Genomic DNA, 26723 nt, shown 5'->3' on the forward strand with positions numbered 1-26723 from the left:
AAAAATGAAAATCTAATTATATAATGAGTCAGTTAAATTTTAAGTATTTTTTATGTTCATTTCGGGATAATTTCTAAAAAAATACGAGAAACTCAGAACAACCGAGATTTTCAAAATATCTCGATAATACACGAGATTTTGAAAATCTTGGCGATATTTGCCACCCTGCTACATATCCCTTCCCATGAAAAACATAAAAAATAAATTAAAAAAAAAAAGGCTCTGACGGCCCCACAAATCTTACTTCCCAAACCACACCAAAAAAAAAAAAAGAAGTAAAAAAGCCTCCATTTACATATAAACCCTTGTAGAGTAGTAAAAGACACTTAAACACAGGTAATCTTCAAGTGATGAAAAGGACACTTAAGATCAAGGGCTCTGGTGGCTTAGCAATCCAACTGCATTGTGCTGCTTGGAAGGACCTGATGGTGGTATTGGAACTGCTCTTGGAAAGAACCCAAACAAGTAGCCTACTTCCTTAGACGAGCCTGGCTTCACATAGAACCGCTCACTCCTTCTTGATCCATCACACCTTGTATTGCATGCAACCAAGATAAACACTACAATGATTAACCTTGTACAAACACCCATCTCTCCAAACCCTCCAGAGAGAGAGAGAGAGAGAGATGTATGAGGGTGTAGAGAGAGAGAGAGAGAGAGAGAGAAGAGAGAGAGAGAGAGAGAGAGAGGTGGATTTGGAAGAGGAAGATTGCACCAAGATGAAGATATACGTGAAGTGACAGCTTTGCAGTCGGTGTTTTGATTTTCAGAAGCTAAGGAGAGAAAATCATGGGAGAATTAAATGCAAGGTGGTGTTGGTTATAGCGGGTGTTGGTGAGATATATGGAAAAAAAAAAATAAAAAAATATAATAATACTCTGGTTGAGTGTGTTATTTGATACGCGTGCGCTATAAGCAACTCAAATCAATCTGTCCGAATGGTCCCCAGTTTGGATGGATCATAGCCAAAGAATGTCATGATCTAGTGCAAATGTTTTCACTATATTTGTGTGGGCCTCACCATAACATGTTCAAGACATCGGCTCTGACCATCATGCATGCCATCTCTTCTTTGCCCAAAAGTTTAAAAATCAGGCCAATCCATGGCTGAGGTAAGCCACACGATCAGAACAGTTTGGAGAGGGAAAATGTGCCATCTCAAGTGTTCCCTGTGGTGTGGTCGACCTGAGTAATGGATTAGCCTTATTTTTTCTGCACACGGCCCACTTAAGGGGCTGCCCATGATGGTCGGACCAGATTTCTTTAAAACATCATGGTGGGTCCCACTCCAATATAAGTGAACACCGCAATTGTGATGAGAACGTAATTGTGACGATAACGTTTGCACTTGATCTTTTTCTGTCACCATTTAGTGGACATTTGAAATAAAAAAATAGCCTACTGGTCTCAATTGCAGCAAAGGTGTCCAGCAATCAGAGGACAAGATTGCTCAACTGATGATGACCGACGTATTGTATTTCTCTACACTTGGGCAGTTTAATTGTCTTAATATGCACTACGTGTACAAATTTTCAGGCTGCCTGCATATTAACATCACACTCTACCAGAGTATATATCAAATACAATTTTGGTGAGAGAGATTTTTCATACTTACTGCACATCGGCCAAGGTTTTTACCTGGTCTACTTTGTCTTTCACTTGTGAAAAGTGGGACCCATGTTCTGATATCTGACCATTAATTTTCTGGGCCCCACAGGATCTACCATGATGATGGCTACTACACATAGCCCAAGATAGTCACTATGGTTTCCCATTACCAATCTGATTCATATACAGTAGTATGCATGACAGACGAACGTCTGGGTTTGGGAAGCATGGGCCCATTTATCAGAAATGGAGTGGGGCCCATCTATCAGAAATGAAAACCGACCATATCATATGCCTCCATCAAGGACAGAATAGGGTTGAGCGGGTCTTTAGGAGACTGGGATAAAGCTGATGGAAAGGAATTAAATATACACGCATACAGACTTCTCTGTTAGTTTAGCAGCATCTTGAAAATGGTGGTGATAAATCCTTATCACATTTGGCAATGATTTATGGCTATCTAGACCATCCAGATCATGGGTTTCATTGTGGATAGAGCATATCTCTAATATCATACTGATAAAATAATCCTAACCATCCAATCAATTTTCTATCTAATGAACGGTTGTTGAAATCAAAATAATGGGTGATCCGAATTTGAAGGAAAATAATAAGTAGATGGTTAATATTATCTTCTTATACAACTAATCCTCCATAGGCTGTTGGATCAGCTATTCTGCCTGGATTGCATCCATTCCTTAAATGGTGTAAAACTAACATAGGGGTCGTACAAGAAAAACGAGAGGAAGACCGTAAAATGTCTTGGCCGGCTGAAGTGGACAGAAGATTTCAACCGACAGCCCGACGCTTGATGGCCCACCGCGCAAAATCTGCACCAATCAGATAATTCTGTCCGTACATTTAATGGCGTTTCGATGTAGAAACTGAACTATCGGTTAGTTTTCACTGATCCGTTCCGTCAGAAGGTGGGGCCCAGGTACCGTGTGGTGGTACGTGTACAGCAATGTAGGGTAATCGCCGGGTCTACCTCGCCTTTTTTAGAAAAAACAAAATACAAAAAGAAAGAGATAAAAAGTCCAGTGATGGAAGTTTTTCTTATTTGATACTCCGGCTGCGTACGAAACTTGATAAGCATGCAATCAGATATCGTAGACGTGGCACAAACGAACTCAGATTAAACCGACTAAATTGTGGAAAGCACTGAGTCTAAATCAGATTCATAAAATCAGATTACTCCAACGATCAGATTCTTTGATTAGCGACGCTCATTTGTTGAAATAAAACAACTGGATACTTTTCATTTCAAACCGTCCAATAACTATCCACCAATCCAATAATTAGATAATCAAATAAGTGTAATTTTTGTCCATGCTACATATAGACTGGTATACCATAATTTGGATGGTTTATCTTGAACATTTTGTATTCCAATTATGAGATTTCTGAGTGATATTTTTGGCAGCCTGTTTATTATCCATCACACTCTACCAGAGTACCAAAGCTTTTCTGGAAAAAGGGTTGGCTATGTCTAGCAGGCAGGTGAGATGTTGGCCCCACATGAATTAATGGCCGACTAAGGAAACGGAACTGTGTGTTCAGCCCCAAACAGGAGTACCTGTCTTGTGGGTTTTGTAGGATTTGATGTTTTCTCCATCTCCCTTGTTTTTTTATTTTTTATTTTTTTATGATTGCAATTGCAAAAGAAGAAAGGACATGACTCTAGTACTTTGGACGGTTGCAAACGGACGTAGCAGGTGCATGGAGGGTTATATGAATCCCATGCAACTCCAAGTTCTTTGGGTCTCACTGTGATGTTTGTATTATATCCAATCCGTCCATCCGTTTCTCCACTTATGTATTAAAAATGAGCTGGAATACAAGGGAGACCAAGAACTCAAATGGCCCACACCACAAGAAAAAATGAGACGGAAATAGCCACCTTTTAAACCTTCCTTGGCCTAATATTGATGTTTATATGACATCCAAAACGTTCATAAGGTGACTCCCACCTGGGATGAAAGGGAAAAATATCAGCTTGATTTAGAGCTTCTGTGGTCCTCAAGAAAAATTGGGCGGTGGGCGTTTCCATCTCCACCGTCTTGTGGTATGGCCCAATTGATTTTTTTTTTTCCTCATGTTTTGGGTCGTGGCCTAAAATGAGCTGGAGGAACGGATGGACGGTGTGGATATAATACAAACATCACGCTGGGCCCCACGTAACTGGGAGTTAGAGGCCCCGTGTTATATGGGCTATGCGACCATTGCACCCCTGGCGCACTGCAGAAGATTGCCGCAGTCACCAACGACCTCCATTTATGGGGGGAGCGGATTAGGTGATATCCCGGATCCACGGAGGTGGTTGGGACCCCTGACTGTAGGGCTCACAGTGATGTACGTGACATAAATCTACACCTTCCAACCATTTCGAAAGCTCATTTTAGGGTATGCATGATACAAAAAGTAAAGCTGACTCAAATCTTAGGTGGACCACACCACAGGAAACAGTCGTGATTGAATCCCCACCATTACAAACTTCATGGACTCCACCGGAATGTTCACTTGCCATCCAACTTGTTGATAAGGTCACAAACACCTCGATGAAGAAACCATACAAATATCATCTTCATCCAAAGTTTTTGTAGCCCACGAGAAATTTTCAATGGTCAATCACCACTTTTTCTGTACCATGGTGCACTAAAGTGAGCTTTCAATACAGATGGACAGCGTGGATGTAGTCACATACACCATAGGGCTCCAAAGTTAGGGTCCCACCCACCTGGGTGGATCCGGGTCTCACATAATCTGCTCCTAGAGCTAGGCATCGAGTTGAGTCTGACCGAGTTAGGGCTGACCCGACTCGACTCGTTTTGAAATAAACCTAACTTAAACTTGACTCGACTCGGTACCGAGTTCAGCATGCCTAACTCGATGTGAGTCCAGCATGCAAGACTCAATCCGAGTTCAGTTCTGGCCTGGACTAACCCAAACCGAGGGCAACCCGACCACAAGTACCAAGTTGGGTCGAGTTAGCACCAGGTTGGGTGCAACGGGTATCCACGGGCTGAAATCACAGCTTGAAACCTAAGTGCACCTGTCGGAATTGTGGTCTCTCCATCCGCTACATGGCATCTCATATCTGAAACGTCAAATCTGATTTATTTATTTATTTTTAATATGTACGAGTCGGGTTTCAGATCGAGTGAGTAAGTACCAAGTAGGCACACCCGGATCGATCCATAGCTCAAGTGGTAGACCGAGTGAAAGATACCTTGTTTCAACACTAAGGTCTTGGTATTGATTCCCTAGTGGGGGTGGCTAACAGTGAAGTGTGAACTCACAGTGCGTGTACTCACAAGCTAACAAAAAAAGAAGAAGTACCAAGTAGGATTTCGGGTCGAGTCAAGTCTAGTCGAGTTACTAGGTGACCCAAAACTCAATTCAGTTTGAGTTCAGATTGGAAGAAGTCTACTCACCCTCTTGGTTTAGGTTCAGTCAGGTCTAAATGAGTCGGATGAGTCAAGTTTGCCGAGTTGAGTCGTCTCGTGCCCAACTCTATCAACTCCCATTTATGATTGGGGAAAAAAACTTTGATACTTTGGCAGGGTGTGATGGATGATACGTAGGCACTTATGAATTACTTAGAAGTTACATACTTGGAATAGGAGTACTTCAAATTAAACAGCCTGAATTATGGGTGTTCATCCCTATTGGCGCTATTTCCTGTGTGGGAACTAATCAGAGCAAGTTACATGTGATCTAGATGGATCCATGTGGTGTATTGGCCCCAACATTAATGGTAGAAAGTTCAACAAACCCTCCATTAATGGAGAGACTTAAATCAGCCCCAACTACCACCTCTAAGCCTTCATTAGCCCCACCATTACTATCCCTCATCAATGAATCATCTAAGTCATCAATGGGAGGAATCTCACCATCATCCAGGCCAAAAGGAGAATCTGATGCATGGGACCCACCCACTCCAGCAATAACATCATTCAACAACCCATCTTGGGTGGCCCATGAAGAGAATGACCAAGGTAAAGAGAGGACAAAAAGGGAGACGAAGACAAGACAAATCCATGACCAGGGGCCAAACGTTCGGAGCAAAGAATATGCTGAAGAGATAGGAAAAAGGGATGTTGGGTCCGAAGTAGAATGAGGCAAAGAAGCTAGACAGAAGGGAGACTAGGTTGCCGCTGGTCTGTACTTTCTGACCCTGCTTTTGTGGGATTGGCTTTGGGACTCGCGGTAGGTGAAAGTGATAGGAGACATCAGCCGGAGGCACCCTGGTTGCCACCAGTACTCCAAATGGACCCCTACTTTTGCCGAAATATGATCAACAACATCCAAAATTGATGTAGAGCGGGTCACAGATAATTTCATGGCCAAGATGGACCAGAAAAGGCCCGTTCGGAGAGGGAGATGATTTGGACTGTCAGAACTTAAAACGGACGAATCTCGTAAACCAGAATGAGTTATCGGACGTAAAATATATGATTTTGGGGTAGGACGAGATACTTTAGCCACCTAACCCCGCTATGCCGGGTTATGCAAGCTAGATTTGTGAAATACCATCAGATCAATGGTTGTTTCCCTGTTTTAATTTCGTTTTTACTATAAATAGTAAGTTTTAGTTTGATTGTAACTCTTCATCTGTTGGGCTTTAGGAGTTGTACCCAACATGAAAAGTGCTTAGAATAATTAGGATAACAACTTGGTGAAGCTAAATAGGGCACTTATTATTTTTGGCTGAAAACCATGCGCACTAGTAGACATCATGGCCGTCTATAAATAGTAAGTTTACTATTTACAGTCAGTTGAGAATTATAGGAGTTTTAGTTGTAGTTTGATTCTGAAATTTCTTCAATTGCTTAGTATCCCTATTTAAAGGGTTGTGAACTCATTTATTTCAATTGTCGATCAATTTTGAATTTTATAGAATTTATTTTCTATTTTCTTGTTCTTTTCCTCGTGGATTCGAGAAGTCTCTGTGAGGAGTGCAGAGAAGTTCCATGGATTCAAAACATTTATCCCCTTGAGGAAGATGGTGCTCGACCTCATGTCTTTCCATGATTAGTTTTTGTAAATGCTATGTTGTATAAAGCACAAATTTATTTGTCAAATTTTGTTTAGACAAAACAGCTTATGAAGTGGTCCATCTAATGTGGATCAAGATGGAAAGTTCAAGTCTCAAGTCAAGCAAATTCTACTATGGTTCAAGACCTTACAGAAGTACAAGTCATGAAGTAGATCAAGATGGAAAGTTCAAGCTTTACCGAGTTCAAGTTCTACGACACTTCTAGTAGAAGATCAAGCTCTATCTTCAACTACATGTTCTATTGAAGAATTATGTAGAAGAAAAAATTTCAAACTTCAATGTTCAGTCTTTTCAAGTATAACAGACCCTAGAAAGACCTTAGACTTAGGTGCCTTCTAAAGACAAACATATATGGGTTTTAATACTTTTATCAGGCTTAAGTTCGACTAGTCTAGGCTTAGGTTCGACTAGTCTAAGCTGTAGCTTGACCAATTTAAGAAAATCTTCAACAAGTCTAAGTTTAAATTCCAAAAAATGAATTTTTCTATTGCTTTCTTGATCGGTCGAGCAGATCGTATGACCAGTCAAAGAAGGGCCTTCGACCATTCAAGGGTTGCTTGACTCGAAGTCCAACAACTAAAATCAGACACTCTCAACCAGTCGAAGCCCATGCTCAACCAGTTAAGCAGGGCCTTCGACCAGTTGAAGAATGATTTTATCCGATCGTGCTTAAAATTTGAAATTTTGTTAGATCTTAGACGAGTCGAAGCAACAACTTTTCATCCTATAAATAGAGGCCTTCTCTCAATCCGAAATTACTAATCCAAGTTAGTAAAAATCTTCATCAAGAGAGAGAGAAGTCCCCACTATCTTCAAGCCATTACATGGTATTTTAATATTTTGTTTAAATAACTTATTATTTTAATTCCTTGATATCCTTTTCATGAATCTTATTTTTTTAAAGAGAGTAATTACTCTTCTTTGAAATCTTGAGGAATTCAAACAAGTAGCTTTTGGTTTGAATTAATTTAAAATCAATCTAGAACCTAAAACCCTTGTTTATGTGACTAGACATTGAACATTCTACTTCAAGAGAAGTGGTTCTACGGGCTACTGTAAGTGCTATAGTTTATATCCCTGTTTGTTGTCAAATTTGTCGTGATAAAATCACTGTTATGTTATATATAACCTGCTTAAGTGAAGCTCTCTCAAGGATCAACATTCATGACTCCATGACCAAGCTAAGCTCACAACAAGCAAAGCTCACAAGACAAGACTCAAGCTGCAAGACTTCAAGAAGAGTTCAAAGCAGTTTGTACACTTTCATGATTGAGCTACATCAAGGTTTGATCTACATCAAGATTACAAGGCTCATACTTCAAGGTCTCAAGTTCCGAATGTTTCAATGTCCATACTTCATGTTTGAGGTTTGATTGACCATAGGTTGACTTTAGAAGTAGGTCATTTCGGATACATAAACCGAATGTTTATTTTTCATGTGATTGGTCTGTTCTTCGACCAGTCTTAGGTCTTCTTCGACTAGTCCTAGACTTGCTTCGACCAGTCTAAGATATTCCTCGACCAGTCGTAAGTTTGTTAAATATTCCGGATAAAATCTGTTAGCCTTCGACTAGTCCAGGAATCTGTTCGACCAGTCGTAGGAACAGTGTCGACTGATCTTCGACCAGTCGTAAAACCTTCGACTCGAAGTCCAGCGAAGGTTTACAGGACCTACGACCAGTCGAAGGTGACCTACGACCAGTCGTAGGAGGGCTACGACCAGTCGTAGAACGGTCAAAGTATATCCCGCCGGATTTTTCAAATATCTGTTACTGCTTCGACTAGTCGAAGAGCACTCTAGACCAGTCGAAGACTCGATCTTCTCACCTATAAATAGTGCACGAATCTCAGAAGAAATCATCGATTTATTTATAGTATTCAAGCCAATCTTCGTCGAACTTCTGAGAGATAATTCTGTGCTCCATCTAAGCTAAGTGTGCTTATTTAATATTCTTCTTTCCTTAGCTTTATTTTAATTGATTTTGTTTCTGCTATTCCAATCTGATTTGATAAAGAGGAATTATTATTCCCTTTCTTTGGAATCAAAATCAATTAAGGCAAGCCCTATTTGGTTTAATTTAAAATCAATTAGAATTAGAACCATTGTAATCGAGTACTGGACATTGAACTTGGACATTCAATCATCTACTTTGATTTGGTTCTACCGGGCTGCTACAACGAAGGAGATTTTCAGGTATTTTACATATTGTAAATTCCTTTCTATTATTTTGGTTTCTTTCAAGATTTGCCAGAAAAATCTTGTTATATTGGTTATCTGAGGAAAGCCAGGAAAACTCAGAAGTGGGGTTTTTTAATTGTGTAAGCCCACAGACAAAGACACAATTGTAAGGGTTTTGGGTGAACCTGGGAAAACCTATTTTTAGTGAATGCTAATATCCCCTGTGTGAGGATATTAGGAGTGGAGTAGCTTTTTGTGTGGCTATTGTTTAACAGTTGATGAACACACAGGCGAACCACTATAAACCCTTGTGTTGTGGTTGATTGTTTTATTCTTCTATTCTTTAATTATTCTTTTGTGGGATGTATGTATGGTGGTGAATGCTGTAATCATTTAATTCAAGCTTTGTGAGAATGTTATAATAGTGCAGAATTTATTTTCAGCTATTCCTTTATCAGCTTGAATTTCAATTTCTTTTGAAAGTTGTTCCAGCAAGGTTGTCCTGCCATTTTTATGGTGTATGGCTGTCCCTAGAACAATACATTTTTAATTACAAGTTATTTCAATTTAGTTTGTATTTCTTTTTATATTCCTCTTCGATTTGAGACTTGATACAAAGACCTTTCTAGAAATAAGGTTGTCCTACCATAAACTCTGTTTTTGGTGTAAGGTTGTCCTTAGAACAACGTTTGTATCAATCTCTCAAGATCTGAATTTTGAGGTTTCTTTAATTTACTGCATTGTGATTTACTTTGGCTATCATTTTCTTTTTATTTCCGCTGTTATAAGTTTTTATTTGGCATTGTCCTATTCACCCCCCCTCTAGGACATATAGCTTGGCCTTTTCAAGTGGTATCAGAGCCTAATAGTTCCTTTTTAATTCTTGGATTTAATTCCTGAGCTAACGATTTAAGCTATTTAAGATGTCAAATTTTGATAGCCTTTCAGTCACTAGGCCTCTACCCTTTGATGGCTCCAACTATGCTTATTGGAAAGCCAGAATGAGGATCTTCCTCAAATCAATGGATGAAAATGTGTGGCAAGCCACAGTGATTGAATGGAATCCTCCTATCATGGAATTTACTGGGGTTGATGGTTCAAAGTCTATGAAAACTACACCATATTACCAATGGACAACCCTTCAGAAAAGTGAGAGTAGTGCAAATGCTAAAGCACTAAATGCAATTACTTGCGCACTATCACCGGATGAGTTCAAAAGAATCATTTCCTGTGATACTGCAAAGCAAGCTTGGGATACATTAGAAATGACACACGAGGGTACTACAATTGTCAAAAAATCTAAAGTCCAACTCCTCACAACCAGATTTGAAGAAATTCATATGGAGGAAAATGAAATGTTTATGGACTTTTACACCAGATTGAATGACATTGTAAACTCAATGTGGGGTCTTGGCGATAAAATCCCAGAAAGTAAAGTATGTGCAAAAATATTACGCTCACTTCCTGAACGGTTCAATTCTAAAGTAACCGCGATCCAGGAACTTCGTGATACGGATAATATGAGGGTAGAAGAACTAGTTGGTTCACTACAAACCTACGAGTTAAACTTTAAACCTCCTAAAGGTAAATCTATCGCACTAAAATCTTCTAAATGTAATTCAGAAGAAAATTCTGATTCAGAAATGATATGGCTCTTTTAGCTAAAAATTTTATAAGATTTTCAAAAGCAAGAAAAGGGTTGATTTTCAAAAATCAAATGACAAAAAGAAGTTTAGACCCAAATCTCGAAAATCCTTGAAAGATAGTCAATGTTACAACTGTCTAGAATATGGGCACTTAGCAAATAGATGTCCTAAAAGGGACAAACCCAAGAAGAAGGGTATGTTGGCTACATGGGATGAATCATCTGATTCTGAAGGTTCTTCTGAATCAGAAGATTCTGAAACTGAGTCGGGCAATGAGGTTAAAGCTCTTATGACTCTAGCCAAATTCACATTTTCAGATAATGACTCAACAAGTGAAGAAAATCTGAATAGTGAATGTGAAAATGAAGATGATCTTCAAGATGCTTACAATGCCCTATATAAGGAAAGTTGTAAAATTGCTGTCAAACTTAAACTTTAAAAAGAAAAGTTTTCTAAACTCAAAAATTGTTTTGAATCACTTGTCTTAGAAAAATCACAAATTTCAGATTGTTTTGAAAAATCAAAATGTGATTTGGAATTCAAAAACTCACTAATTGTTGATTTAAAATCTGAAATTGAGAATCTTAAAACAGAAGTATCTTCTCTTCTGAGTTTAAAGGACACATGGAAATATGCCCAAGGTGATCCAAAGTTAGAGAAACTTTTATCCGGATCAAGAAAATGTGGCGATCGATCCGGGTGGGCAATGATAAAAATCTACCTCCTAAACAAAAGTATACTCCTCATATGTTTGTTAAAGGAGAGTCCTCAAACTCAAAAGGGAAAAGTACTTATCAAGATTTTTCTAAAAATTCAAAAACTTTTCAAAAACCTAGAAACAGCCATGTCAACTTTAATCAGAAACGAAATCCACTAGCTGAAAAGATAGTTGATTTACTCAAGGAGCTCTTAAAATCTAACTCTACAGGTCATTCCTACAAATATACACAAAAGAAGACCAACTATGTTCCTAAACCCAAAACAGTTATGAAATGGGTTCCTAAAGTCACCTGCTTGGTTGCTCACACTGCTTTCAAAGCAACAAGTCATTCAAAGTGGTACCTAGACAGTGGATGCTCCAGGCATATGACAGGTGACAAAGCTTTATTCACGAATCTAAAAGATATGACTGATGGTTCAGTCACATTTGGTGATGGTAGCAACTGCAAGATTATAGGCCAAGGTACGGTTCAACTTTTTAATCTTCCTGTGTTTAAAAACATAACTTGCTTAGTATATTACAAATATGTGATAATAACCATAATGTTCGGTTTTCTAATCAAAGCTGTGAAATACTAAACAATAAGGGTTCTGTAATATTAACTGGACGTAGAACGTCTGAAAATTGCTATATTATTAGTGAATCCAGCTCATCTAATCAAACATGTTACATGGTCCATACAGACGAGACTGATTTATGGCACAAACGTCTTGGACATGTGCATTATCGAAATTTATATCGATTGAGCAAACGAGAACTTGTAAGAGGTTTACCCAAACTTCAAAAATTAGATAAAATATGTGGTGAGTGCCAGATAGGCAAACAAATAAAGAACTCACACAAAAAGGTGAATTCAAATACCACATCAAGACCACTCGAACTTCTCCACATGGATCTGATAGGACCTACCAGAACGGAAAGTCGTGGTGGTAAAAAGTATATCCTAGTAATAGTTGATGACTTTACCAAATTTACTTGGGTAGTCTTCTTAAGGGATAAATCTGAAACCCTTGAAGAAGTGAGAAAAGTTCTCAAAAGGATTCAAACTGAAAAATCTTCTCAAATCAGTAAAATTCGTAGTGATCATGGATCTGAATTTGAGAATAGCAATTTTGAGAAGTTCTGTACCGACCAAGGATTATTACATGAATTCTCTGCTCCCAAAACTCCACAACAAAATGGAATTGTAGAAAGAAAGAATAGAGTGCTTCAAGAAATGGCTAACGTCATGTTGAATAGCATGAAGCTCTCTAAAAATCTTTGGGCTGAAGCAGTCAACACAGCTTGCTATATTATTAACCGAGTATACATTAGCAAAGATAATAATAAAACGGCTTACGAATTGTGGTTCAATAAAAAGCCTACTGTTAAATACTTTTGAGTTTTTGGCAGCAAGTGCTATATTTTACGTGATCGTGAAAATTTGGGAAAATTCAATACGAAGAGTGATGAAGGTATTTTTCTAGGATATTCTTTAAACAGTCGAGCTTATAGAGTTCTGAATAAAAGGACTGGTGTGATTCAAGAATCCATTAATGTTGTCATTGATGATCACTTAAACACACCAATTTCTAATTCAGATAATGATGAAGTACTAATCATTGATAAACCTGATACTTCATCGAATCAGACTGATTCTGAGTTGAGGACTGTTAAAGATCATCCAACCACATAAATTCTTGGAAATCCTCTCACCGGTGTTCGCACCCGTAGACAACTTGAGGATATATGTAATTATGTATGTTTTACATCCCAAATTGAACCATCAAACGTAAAAGAAGCTCTTGCTAATGAAAACTGGATTGTTGTGATGCAAGATGAACTCAACCAATTCATAAGAAATGATGTTTGGTATCTCGTACCAAGGCCTAAAGATAAACACATCATTGGAACAAAATGAATATTCAAAAATAAGTCTGACGAATGTGGAAATATAATTAGAAACAAGGCTAGACTAGTGGTACAAGGTTATACTCAAATTGAAGGAATTGATTTCGATGAAACCTTTGCACTAGTAGCACGTCTTGAATCTATCAGACTATTTATATCCATTGCATGTTTTAGAAAGATAAAGATCTATCAGATGGATGTGAAAAGTGCTTTTCTAAATGGCGATTTACATGAAGAAGTCTATGTTGAACAACCAATGGGATTTGAAGATTCCAAAAATACTGATCATGTATATCGGCTTAAAAAAACACTTTATGGATTAAAACAAGCACCTAGGGCATGGTATGAGAAACTAACGAAATTTCTTTTAAGTCATAATTTTCAAATGGGATCTGTTGATAAAACTCTGTTTGTTAAAAAACATAATGATCATATCTTAATGGTACAGATTTATGTTGATGATATCATTTATGGATCAACTTGTACTGACTTGACTATTGAGTTTGCAGATTTGATGAAATCACAGTTTGAAATGAGCATGGTTGGGGAATTATCTTATTTTCTTGGATTGCAAGTAAAGCAACAACCTGAAGGAATATTCATTTCTCAATCTAAGTATGCCTTGAATCTAATCAAGAGATTTGGATTTGAGAATGGCAAAAATTTTGATACTCCTATGAGTACTACCCTGAAACTATCAAAAGACTCTAATGGTAAAAATGTTGACTCAAAACTTTATCGGAGTATGATTGGTAGTTTGTTATATTTAACTGCTAGTAGACCTGATATTTCTCTAAGTGTTGGTATTTGCGCAAGATATCAATCTAATCCAAAAGAATCTCACTTGATTGCTGTCAAGCGAATTATTAGATATGTCGCAATTTTGTAAATCTCGGTCTCTGGTATCCTCATGAAACTAATGTCCAATTAGTTGGGTACTTGACTGGGGTGGTAATCTAGATGATAGAAAATCAACTAGTGGTGGTTGTTTTTACATTGGAAATTGTCTAGTTTCTTAGTTTAGTAAGAAACAAAATTCTATATGAGTATATCGCAGCTGGTAATGCATGTACACAGCTTGTTTGGATGCAACGAATGCTAAGTGATTATGGAATTAAACAGGATTCTATGTTATTACATTGTGATAATTCCAGTGCAATAAATATTTCAAAAAATCCTATTACACATTCTCGTACTAAGCACATTGACATTAGATTTCATTATATAAGGGAATTAGTAGAAGAAAAAGTTATATCTCGAGAATATATTCCTACCAAAGATCAACGAGTTGACAAAACCTCTTGATAAAAGCAGGTTCAAAAAGATGAAATTTGATCTTAGCATGTGCATTTTAAATTGATAATTTATGCCTTCTTGTATAATATTGTATATATTTGCTAGATTAAATTCTAATTTTTGTGTAAATTGCAAGAAAATTGAATTTTTGGGGTTTGTACGACCAATCGTGAGTATACACGACCAGTCGTACTACGACCGGTCGTAGATACCCACGACCAGTCATGGAACACGGGTTTCACTTATATTGGGGCTTTTTCTCTTTCTTCCTCATTTCTTCTTTCTTCTCCTTGGAGCCGAACTTCGACTCGTCGAACCCATCTTTCAAATCCTTCAAGGTTAGTGCTCCAAATCCTCTTTTTCTTGCATATTTGTGTCAAGATTGTTTCCTTTTCTCTCTTGAAGCTTTCTATTTTGAAATTTATTGAGATTTGGGGTTTGGATTTTGAAAAATCTGTTTTAAGAAAACCCACTTCTCAATCCTTTACAACTTCCTATTTTCTTGAAATCCTTGTTGCAAATGGCTTCTAGAGGTAGAAAAACTACTTCACGTGGTCCATCTTCTTCCTCCAGATCGACCGCTATCTCTAAGCGTCATCTTCTTGTTCCTAATGATGATCTATCATATGTGAGGGACATTAGATCACGTAATGTTATTGTTGAGCATGCTGTTGATGTTAATCACATTGCACCTTTTCACATCCTTCCTCTGCTTGAAGCTGTAGGTTGGGTTAACTTATTGCATTGGGGTGGGCCTGCATACTGGTCCATTGCCCAATCCATGTTTACATGTATTAGTGTATTTTCACAGGATAATTTAACTTTTCAAATTTTTACTAGAGAAGGGCCATTTCACATTGATCGTCATTTAATTTCAGCCCTTATGGAAATTCCTGTGAATGATGAGGGTATTCCTATCCATAATTTAACCGATAAACCCTCAATGGCTGAAAAACGCATGCTCACTAGAGACTTGTGCAATATGGATGTTCAATGGACTCAAAAAGGGAATGCGCTCCCCGCAAGGTATTTGTTACCCAAATACAGATTCTCCACAGAATCTTTGTGTCTAATCTGTATCCTCGTTCGGGTAATAAATCTGACTTGAATTCATTTATGGTTCGTGTTATCCATGCTATCTCCAATGGTACTCAGATTTGTTTGCCTTTCTTAATCTGTCATTTCATTATTCAGTTTCGACTCCATCCTGGTCATAGTGACATTCCTTTTGCTTATTTTATGATTGTATTGGCTACTCATATGTTAGTCGATATGCCTGTTGATGAAGCACTTATCCATCATCTGATCTTCAACAATACAAATATTAATAAGATGAAGTTGGATCTGCTTCCTGAACAAGGTGGTGGTGTTGGTAGTGGTCCTGAAGAAGCTGGTGTTGATATTAATATGGATGATATTTTTGAGGAACTGGATTCTGACTCTGCTAATGATCCAGATTTTGTACCATCTGATGTTGATGCACGTCTATGTGCATTAGAGGGTAAAGTTGAGAATATTAATGTTAAGTTGAAAAACATGTCTGTTGCTCATGATTTGTAATTCAAGTACATGCGCAAATATCTTAGGCGCTTGAACTAAGGCATGCACCAACTTGACCCTTCTATTCCTGCTCCTTCATCAAGTTCTAGTTCTGACTAGTTTTTATGAGACTTTTTGGTCTGTAATAACTTTATTACTTAGCACTTGTTTACTTGGGTATGAGTTGGATTCTATTTATATTTTATGCTGAATATTTGTTCTTAATGTAATGCTGGATATATGTGATGCTATCTTGAGTTCCTCTTACTCTCTTACTTCCTCATGTTTCCTCTCATGACTTCCTTTCTTTAGTTCTCCTTTGTCATATTGTGACAAAAAGGGGGAGAATGGTTTGTTCTTAATGTGATTGTGAGGGGAGTAGCAGTGGTTATGTTACCCAGGGGAGTTAGGGGGAGTATATATTTGATCTTGTTGAATGAAGCTGGTTGAATGTTGAACCTGGTTGAATGTTAAATGTTGAATATTGATTTGCATGTATTAACCAGTTGTTTTACTTTTGTTTGGTTATGTGTTTTGTCACTAATTTGACAAAGGGGGAGATTGTAAGTGCTATAGTTTATATCCCTGTTTGTTGTCAAATTTGTGGTGCCAAAATCACTGTTATGTTATATATAACCTGCTTAAGTGAAGCTCTCTCAAGGATCAACATTCATGACTCCATGACCAAGCTAAGCTCACAACAAGCAAAGCTCACAAGACAAGACTCAAGATGCAAGACTTCAAGAAGAGTTCAAAGCAGTTTGTACACTTTCATGATTGAGCTACATCAAGGTTTGATCTACATCAAGATTACAAGGCTCATACTTCAAGGTCTCAAGTTCCGAATGTTTCAATGTCCATACTTCATGTTTGAGGTTTGATTGACCATAGGTTGACTTTAGAAGTAGGTCATTTCGGATACATAAACCGAATGTTTATTTTTCATGTGATTGGTCTGTTCTTCGACCAGTCTTAGGTCTTCTTCGACTAGTCCTAGACTTGCTTCGACCAGTCTAAGATATTCCTCGACTAGTCGTAAGTTTGTTACATATTCCGGATAAAATCTGTTAGCCTTCGACTAGACCAGTTGTAGGAACAGTGTCGACTGATCTTCGACCAGTCGTAAAACCTTCGACTCGAAGTCCAGCGAAGGTTTACAGGACCTACGACCAGTCGAAGGTGACCTACTACCAGTCGTAGGAGGGCTACGACCAGTCGTAGAACGGTCAAAGTATATCCCGCCGGATTTTTCAAATATCTGTTACTGCTTCGACTAGTCGAAGAGCACTCTAGACCAGTCGAAGACTCGATCTTCTCACCTATAAATAGTGCACGAATCTCAGAAGAAATCATCGATTTATTTATAGTATTCAAGCCAATCTTCGTCGAACTTCTGAGAGATAATTCTGTGCTCCATCTAAGCTAAGTGTGCTTATTTAATATTCTTCTTTCCTTAGCTTTATTTTAATTGATTTTGTTTCTGCTATTCCAATCTGATTTGATAAAGAGGAATTATTATTCCCTTTCTTTAAAATCAAAATCAATTAAGGCAAGCCCTATTTGGTTTAATTTAAAATCAATTAAAATTAGAACCATTGTAATCGAGTACTGGACATTGAACTTGGACATTCAATCATCTACTTTGATTTGGTTTTACCGGGCTGCTACAACGAAGAAGATATTCAGGTATTTTACATATTGTAAATTCCTTTCTATTATTTTGGTTTCTTTCAAGATTTGCCAGAAAAATCTTGTTATATTGGTTATCTGAGGAAAGCCAGGAAAACTCAGAAGTGGGGTTTTTTAATTGTGTAAGCCCACAGACAAAGACACAATTGTAAGGGTTTTGGGTGAACCTGGGAAAACCTATTTTTAGTGAATGCTAATATCCCCTGTGTGAGGATATTAGGAGTGGAGTAGCTTTTTGTGTGGCTATTGTTTAACAGTTGATGAACACACAGGCGAACCACTATAAACCCTTGTGTTGTGGTTGATTGTTTTATTCTTCTATTCTTTAATTATTCTTTTGTGGGATGTATGTATGGTGGTGAATGCTGTAATCATTTAATTCAAGCTTTGTGAGAATGTTGTAATAGTGTAGAATTTATTTTCAGCTATTCCTTTATCAGCTTGAATTTCAATTTCTTTTGAAAGTTGTTCCAGCAAAGTTGCCCTGCCATTTTTATGGTGTATGGCTGTCCCTAGAACAATACATTTTTAATTACAAGTTATTTCAATTTAGTTTGTATTTCTTTTTATATTCCTCTTCGATTTGAGACTTGATACAAAGACCTTTCTAGAAATAAGGTTGTCCTACCATAAACTCTGTTTTTGGTGTAAGGTTGTCCTTAGAACAACGTTTGTATCAATCTCTCAAGATCTGAATTTTGAGGTTTCTTTAATTTACTGCATTGTGATTTACTTTGGCTATCATTTTCTTTTTATTTCCGCTGTTATAAGTTTTTATTTGGCATTGTCCTATTCACCCCCCCTCTAGGACATATAGCTTGGCCTTTTCAGCTACATCAAGAGATACGTCTTCAAAGTGAAGATAAGTATATTTCTATTCTTTGTATTTTGGTTTCTTTGAGATTGCTAGAAAATCTTATTTATTGGTTTTGACTGAGATAGCTAGAAAATCTCAGTGTGGGGTTTTTGTTTGTGATAAGCCCTTTAAAATCACAACTGTATCAGGTTTTAAGGTGACCCGATGAAAACCTTGTTTATAATAAAAGCCAATATCATGTGGTTTGTGATTATTGGGAGTTGAGTAGGTGTGACTGTTTGAAAACAGTTGGTGTACACATCGAACCATTATAATTCTTAGTGTTTGTGGTGAATGTTTACTTTTTACATATGTGGAGAATGGTTGTAATTTATTTATACAAATGTGGTAAATGCTTGTAATAGATAGCTCTATTGGTTCTTATTTTGGTTTGAAATCTTGATCCTTATGATTATTTGTGAAATAAGGTTGTCCTGTCTAAGCTTTGTATTGGGTGTAGGTTGTCCCAATAACTAAGTTTGAATCAATTTTTCAATACTAGTGAGAGTTTATTTCTTAATTTATTTATCATATCAGCAAGTTTATTTTTATTTGGCATAGTCCTATTCAACCCCCCTATAGGACTGTTAAGCTCACCCTTTTCAGTTTGGTATCAAAGCGAGGCTTTTCCTTGGATCAATGGTTTTTAACAACGGGTCGGGCAACAATCCTGTGGACGGTGCTCCATGTGATCATCTTTTAACAGCTTTTGAAGAAGCACAGCGAGAGATTCGACAAACCATGTAAGGGCTGCATGCTTGCATCGATTACATGGCTCTGTGTTCATGGTAGTAATCCACCACCAGCTATTACTGGAACTCGTAATCACCCTGATCACGGAATAGTTCTAGCAATGAATCAAAGAATCATTCCTGAGGAAGGAGGATCTGGTGAGGAGGAGGTCAATAACACAGTCCTCTAATAGCCTAGGTAAGGTGGCGATCGAGTAGATCAGATAGATCGGGAGTTCAAGATGAGGGTCGATATTCGTATCTTCAATGGCCAACTACACATTGAGGATTTTCTTGATTGGCTTTTTAAAGTTGAGCGATTCTTCGACTATATGGATATATCTTAAACGAAAAAGGTCAAGCTTGTGGCTTACAAGTTGAAAGACAGAGTTTCAGCTTAGTGGGAGCAACTACAACTTGCAGGGACGAGACAGATGAAAGCACCAATCCGCACATGGCCACGGATGAAGCAATTATTATGCACACAATTCCTCCCTAGCGACTACGATCATGTACTATTCCAACAATACCAAAATTATCGACAGAGTAGTCGGACGGTGAGATATTATGCAGAAGAATTTTATCGCTTGGCGACGCATAATAATTTGGCCGAAACTGAATTACAGCAAGTCGCTCGATTCAACAGTGGATTGCGTATGACGATCCAGGATCAGGTCCAGATGCAATCCGTTTGGATGATGAATGATGCAATCAAGTTAGCTACTCGAGTAAAAGTGCAACTTGAACATCCCAACATACTAACCTATCCTCCTGCTAGGGTTGCCGCGACAGGTCTACCCCAGGGAGCTCCATAACCCAGGGGGAAAGAGCTCGTAGGAGCATGCACTCAACCTCCTACACCTGTGAACCGAGATCAAGGAAGAGGGCAAACTAGGCCCCAAAGGGGCATATTGACTACTACTGGCCTAAGTAGGATCCTGAACTCCTATGCTCGGCTAAGGCCAGATCATTGCTTTTGTTGTGGCCAGCCGGGTCACCTATTAAATACTTGTTCCCGGCGACAAGTGGCAAACATTGCCATCAATGATGGTAGTGCTGAAAACACCGATGAGGATCCAAGAATTGAGGAACTAGAGCATGCTACAGAAGATGAGACAGATGAGTCAGGTTGGGTTAAGCAGGATCATGGCGAATCACTCGTCGTGAGGCGACTATTTTATGCGCTAAGGAAAGAAGTACACCCACAACGATATAACATCTTCTGAATTAGGTTAATGTTGAATCGAAAAGTCTGTGATGTGATCATCGATAGTGGGACCAACGAGAACATCATCTCTAAGGTAATGGTAGAAAAATTGTAATTGAAAATGGAGTGTCATCCATCCCCTTATACAATTGCTTGGATCAAGAAGGTCAGTGAAACAAAGGTAACTGAACAGTGCACCATATCCTTTTCAATTGGCAGACATTATAAAGATGAAGTATTATGCGATGTGGTTGACATGGAGGCATGTCATATACTACTCGGTCGACCTTGGCAATCTGACCATAACGCCACTCATAAAGGGTGGGACAATGTGTATATCTTTGTCAAGGACCGCTGAAAAATCATATTTGCCCCTATGGATCCAGAGGGACTACCTAAAACTTCTAAAGTGGAGAGTCATTTCCTCTTAACCATACGGGACTTCGTAGAAGAATCTAAAGAATAGGATATGCCTATGCACTAATTATAAAAAGGAAAGAACTCGATCCTGCTAACATCCCTGATGAACTAAAACCCTTACTGCATGAGTTTAAAGAAATTTGGCTTGATGACCTTCCCTATGGATTATCTCCTATGAGAGATATCCAACACCTTATCGACCTTGTCCCTGGGTCCAGCTTTCCCAATCGTCCTCACTATCAGATGAGTTCGAAGGAGTGTGAAATTCTACAGGGGCAAGTCGAGGAACTGATCCGTAATGGTCTTATTCGAGAAAGCATGAGCCCATGCACTATATCTGATCTATTAACTCCTAAGAAAGATGGGATTTGGCGCATGTGTGCCGACAGCCGAGCCATCAACAAAATCACCATAAAATACAGGTCTCCCATACCACGACGGGACGATATGTTGGACATGCTTGAGGGCATGAAATTATTATCTAAATTGGATTTAAGGAGCGGCTACCATTAGATTCGAATAGGGCTGGGTGATGAGCCCGAACTAAATCTTGGGTGGACCATACAATGAGAAAACACTAGTGATTGGACGTCCACCATTAAAAACCTTTGCTTCGCGATGAATTATTGGGTTTCCCCAATGGCTAAAATCTGTTGAGGAAACCTTCAAACGGCCGTCGACTTTGGCCTATTTTTTGGTAGTGGGAAGACAACTTTTAAGACTAAGGAAGGGTTATACGAATGGATGGTCATGCCCTTCGGTCTTTTGAACACGCTTAGCACATTCATGAGGTTGATGAACTAAGTTTTGAAACCATTCATTGGGCGGTTCATTGTGGTTTATTTCGATGATATTTTGATATACAGTCAAGATGAAGCCACTCATATGGAACACCTCAAGAAGGTCCTTTAAGTGCTCATTGAAAATAAATTGTATCCTGATTTTAAAAATGAAGCTTCATGACCAATAGCTTGTTGTTTTTGGGCTTTGTCGTAACATCCATGGGCATTTGGGTGGATGAGGAAAAGGTAAAGGCAATCAAGGAATGACTGGTTCCCACAAACATTCACAAGGTGCGGAGTTTTCACGGACTGGCGATATTCTATCATCCGTTTGTAAAGAATTTTAGTACTATTGTGTCACCAATCACGGATTGCATGAAGAAGGGGCAGTTTTAGTGGGCTGATGAAGCCGACAGGAACTTTGCTGAAATTAAGCATAGGTTGTCCATAAACCTGGTTCTTGTACTTTTCAATTTCGACAAACTATTTGAAATCGAATATGATGCCTCATATGTAGGAATTGGGAGGGTTTTGTTTCAAGAAGGTAGGTCGGTAGTCTTTTATCGTGAGAAACTTAGCGATGCACGTAAGAAGTGGTCTACATATGAGATTAAATTGTGCGCAGTAGTCCAGGCACTGCGACATTAGCGGCATTACTTGATTCAAAGGAAATTCATACTTTACACAGACATTAAGCTCTTGAATTTATTAATAGCCAAGTTAATGTTAACCGTGTGCTTGCTAGGTGGATTTTATTTTTGTAGGAATTTATGTTTGTATTGAAACATAAGTCTGGGCAACAGAATAAAGTAGCTACACTAAGTCGTCGTGCAACTTTGTCGGTCACTATGAGTAGTGAGGTTGTCGGGTTCAAGTGCCTCAAGGATCTAAATGCCGATGACGACGACTTCAAGGACGCATGGGTTAGATGCCAAGAAGGTCATCCCGGTGACCTACATATGCAAGATGGGTTCCTTTTCAAAGGGAATCGATTGTGCATCCACAAAAGTTCATTAAGGGAGCAGATCATTCAAAAGCTACATAGAGGTGGCCTCAGTAGACACCTTGGACAGGACAAAACACGAGCACTTGTTGAAGAACGGTACTACTGGCCATAGTTAGTACCTGATGTGGGTAGAGCGATGCAGTGTTGTTATGTTTGCCAAGTCTCTAAGGGGCAATCTTAGAATATGGGCCTCTACACACCGTTACCTGTACCTGACGACCCATGGGAGGACCTATCAATGGACTTCGTGTTGGGTCTCTCACGAACACAGTGTGGCATGAATTCGGTGTTCGTAGTGGAAGATTGTTTCTCAAAGATGACTCAGTTCATACCATGTAAGAAGACCCTCAACGCGACACATGTAGCAAATTTATTCTTCAGAGAGGTCGTGCGGCTACATGGGGTCCCTAAGACTATCACTTCTGACCACGATACGAAGTTTATTAGCTACTTTTGGTAGACTTTATGGAACTGGTTTGGTACACGACTTCAGTTTAGCAGTGCCCACCACCCACAGACTGACAGGCAAACTAAAGTTATGGATTGCACATTGGGGAACTTCCTTCAATGTATTTCAAGAGAAAAGCTGAAGCAATGGGATTTAACCTTATCTCAATCGGAGTTTGCATTCAACAACATGGTAAACCACTTGACAAGAAAGTCCCCATTCCAGGTTATTTATGCCCGAGTGCCTCGCCACACACTAGACTTGGTCCCTTTGCCCAAGCTCCTAGGTATGAGCGTTGCACTAGAACATATGACAGATAGGATCATGGGTATTCATGATGAGGTACAAGACAAGTTACATGCTTCGAACGACGAGTACAAGGAGTAAGCCAACAAGCATCGGCGACAAAAGGTGTTCAAGGTGGGCGACCAAGTTATGTTCTATCTATGCAAGGAGAGATTTCTGACCGAAATGTACAACAAGTTGAAGAACAAGAAGATTGGAGTGGTGTTTATCTTCCAAAAGATTAATGAAAATGCTTATGTTGTTGATCTTTCGGGTGACATGGAGATCTCGCGGACTTTCAACGTCGCGGACCTGACAGAGTATCATGAACTGAAGCAGGACGAGAACTCAAGGACGAGTTCTTTCGAAGTGGAGGAGACTAATGTAGAGTGGGTCGCGTATAATTTCATGGCCGAGATGGACTAGAAAAGGTCCGATCGGAGATAGAGATGATCTGGATCGTCAGAACTTAAAACAGATGTATCTCGCAAATCAGAATGAGTTATCGGACGTAAAATATATGATTTTGGGGTAGGATGAGCTACTTTAGCTGCCCAACCCTGCTATGCCGGGTTATGCAAGACGGTTTATAAAATACCATCAAATCGACGATTGTTTCCCTGTTTTAATTTCGTTTTTACTATAAATAGTAAGTTTTAGCTTGATTATAACTCTTCATCCATTAGGCTTTAGGAGTTGTGCCCAACATGAAAAGTTCTTAGAATAATTAGGAGAACAGTTTGGTGAAGCCAAATAGGACACTCACTATTTTTGGCTGAAAACCATGTGCAATAGTAGACATCACGACCGTTTACTATTTATAGTAAGTTGCAAATTCTAGGAGTTTTTGTTGTAATTTGATTATGAAATTTCTTTAATTGATTAGTATCCTTATTTAAAGGGTTGTGAACTCGTTTATTTCAATCATCAATCAATTTTAAATTTTATAGAATTTATTTTTATTTTCTAATTCTTTTCCTCGTGGATTCGAGAAGTCTCTGTGAGGAGTCCAGAGAAGTTTCATGGATTCGGAACAATTATCCCCTTGAGGAAGATGGTGCTCGACCTCACATCCTTCCCTGCGTTACAAAACCCTCTAAGTGACCAATCACAAAGATGTGCGCCCGAAATAGGCTTGTCGGACCCGAAAGTGCTCAAATGATGATCAAGGTGGACCCGAATGATTCAGACCATTAAAGCATCACCAGGACATGATCCATGCCATCAACAAACTTCCTCAAGATCAGAAACATCAAGAATATGAATTAATTGACCTAGATATGGAGCAGACAGATATATTTCATTTATGAAGATGATCTAGGTCGTACGGGTACAAGTGTCTAATCCTTTAGAGAAGAATACAAGAGAAATCATGTACGAAGCTGCTGAAGAAGGATCGAATGGCTGTTGAAGCCCCTATAAATGACCCATGTAGTCATCATCATAAACTCTCTCTTGCTACCCTGCATATATAAAACTCATATGTCAAAGGAGCCATCACCGACATATTGGTGAGCCCGTCGGGGAGCAAAGAGAGGAGGAAAGATCGACCCATGCCAAACTGATGGTATGACGAAGCATAATCCCTATCAGAACAGATCGGCTCTGAGGGTGGTGACAAAGGCACATATAGAACCCCATTAAGCTAACCGAATAGTCGCTTGCCTAGATACCATTTGTAGGTATCAAGATAGAAAAACATGCGACGGTGATGAGATGCCTTAAAAGCCACCTCTGCCGACAAGGTCGAGAACATATGGAGACGAGCATATGACGTCATTCAAAACTGCACAAGGGTCAGAAATCATCAATCAATCAAGTAGAGCAATCAGAAGACAATAGTCAGAGATCAACGTTTACATCATTTTGGGTGAGGCTATCGATATCGGCCCGGCTAGTTATCCTCTGATATTCGTGGGATGAGATAGCGATTTTCTGGCCACCACAACATGAAGCGACAGCGAGGAGGATCCCGATCCTTCAAGGGTGGGGCAAGATGGGGAATATGGTCATAAAAGCATGTCTGAGGATGAAATAAAAAGAAAAGTGAGCATGGTTATCATTCAAAGGATCAAGAAATCTAGGCTAAGGAAGTGGTAGTCACCTCGATGATGGACCAAAACCCGGTCAAAGGGCGACTGTCATGGCTAACTTTGTCCAGGACGTGGTACAGATGAGCCAAGAGAGCCTCGTTCCAGTTGTACGGGAATAAGATGTCCTCCAGCAGAAGGATCAATCTAGGGTTCATTCTCTTATTACCATGGTAGAATATGAGAGAGCCCAAGAGGAATATCACCATGGCTTGGGCCTTGAAGATTATCGTCTAACCATCCCCTGGGATAATGTGTGAGAAGGTAGTCATCAGCCATCGGAGTTTCAACTGGTTATAATAGAACTCCAAGCTGGGGGGAAATGGAACCGAGGAGATTCATCCAGTCAGCATCCGTAACAGCTGGTAGAGTCTCGACATTTAGTATGCGCGCCCCATATGAAGGAAGCCCCACGTGCATAAAGACATCTAGTGGGGCAATCCCCCACTCACAGAAGGGAAGTTGGAACATGTGAGTATTGTCCCACCAATGCTCACACAACTCCACCACCAACATCCTACTAGCCTGAGGAAACTGGAGACTTAAGAAGCCTGCAAATGGGACAGCCTCCAAAATTGCATCGAGGCGAGGCTGAGGACTGGGGAACCAATCCTCCTAGTTCTCATGAGCCCCTCTTCCTCGGATAGAAGGCAAGGCCACATCTAGACGAGCTCCTAAGGAAAGATGGTTGTTCTCATGAGGGATGAAAGCCAGGTCAATCTCAGACGATGACCAAGTACTAGCGCAGCTATGAGAACGTCGAGGAATATTTACAAGAACGGATCAATGTAAGTATCATATCCCATCCTCCTTTTTACTCTTTAGATAACTAGCTTAAAGTGAGACATGGGAAAGGCTCCACAAGTCAACACGTCCAAAAATGCATGAGCTTGTCCCATGACCGACTTTAAGATAGTAAGTGTGGACAAGATTGCACCAGCCAATGATAAAGAGAAAATCCCATTAAGGGTACAAATACAAATATGAGCATGTAAGTGATCGTAAGGTAGAAAATGACGCACCTTAAAGGGTGAATTTTGTCATGTGTCACACCATGGGACCAATCCTCTCCAAAATGTACATGAAAAATGATGAAAGGGCCAAAGGTCTATTAGTGGGACACTTGAGAAAGGCCAAGTGCAAGCCCATTCAAGCATTAGAAAATTCAAGTCCAGAACACCCAATTTCCTTCACTTACAAGAGCTTCTTATGAACTAAGGCGTGATCTAGGTTCAAACAAGAGTGGCAAAGTCACACGGTTACATGTGCAA

General features: G+C 39.1%; 1 protein-coding gene across 1 annotated transcript; it reads right to left on the reverse strand.

Annotated features, from left to right (window-relative positions):
• LOC131234669 (uncharacterized) lies at positions 1-25731 on the reverse strand. Its single transcript, XM_058231588.1, has 4 exons — positions 25622-25731; positions 5719-5885; positions 4908-4961; positions 1-623 (listed from the first exon to the last, which is right to left on the reverse strand). The coding sequence occupies exons 1-4, from the start codon at positions 25729-25731 to the stop codon at positions 370-372; spliced, it is 585 nt and encodes a 194-aa protein (XP_058087571.1). The 3' UTR covers positions 1-369.
• Between the last annotated feature and the right edge of the window lie 992 nt (positions 25732-26723).

This window comes from Magnolia sinica, chromosome 19 (genome assembly GCF_029962835.1).
Source record: "Magnolia sinica isolate HGM2019 chromosome 19, MsV1, whole genome shotgun sequence".
Lineage (NCBI taxonomy): Eukaryota > Viridiplantae > Streptophyta > Magnoliopsida > Magnoliales > Magnoliaceae > Magnolia > Magnolia sinica.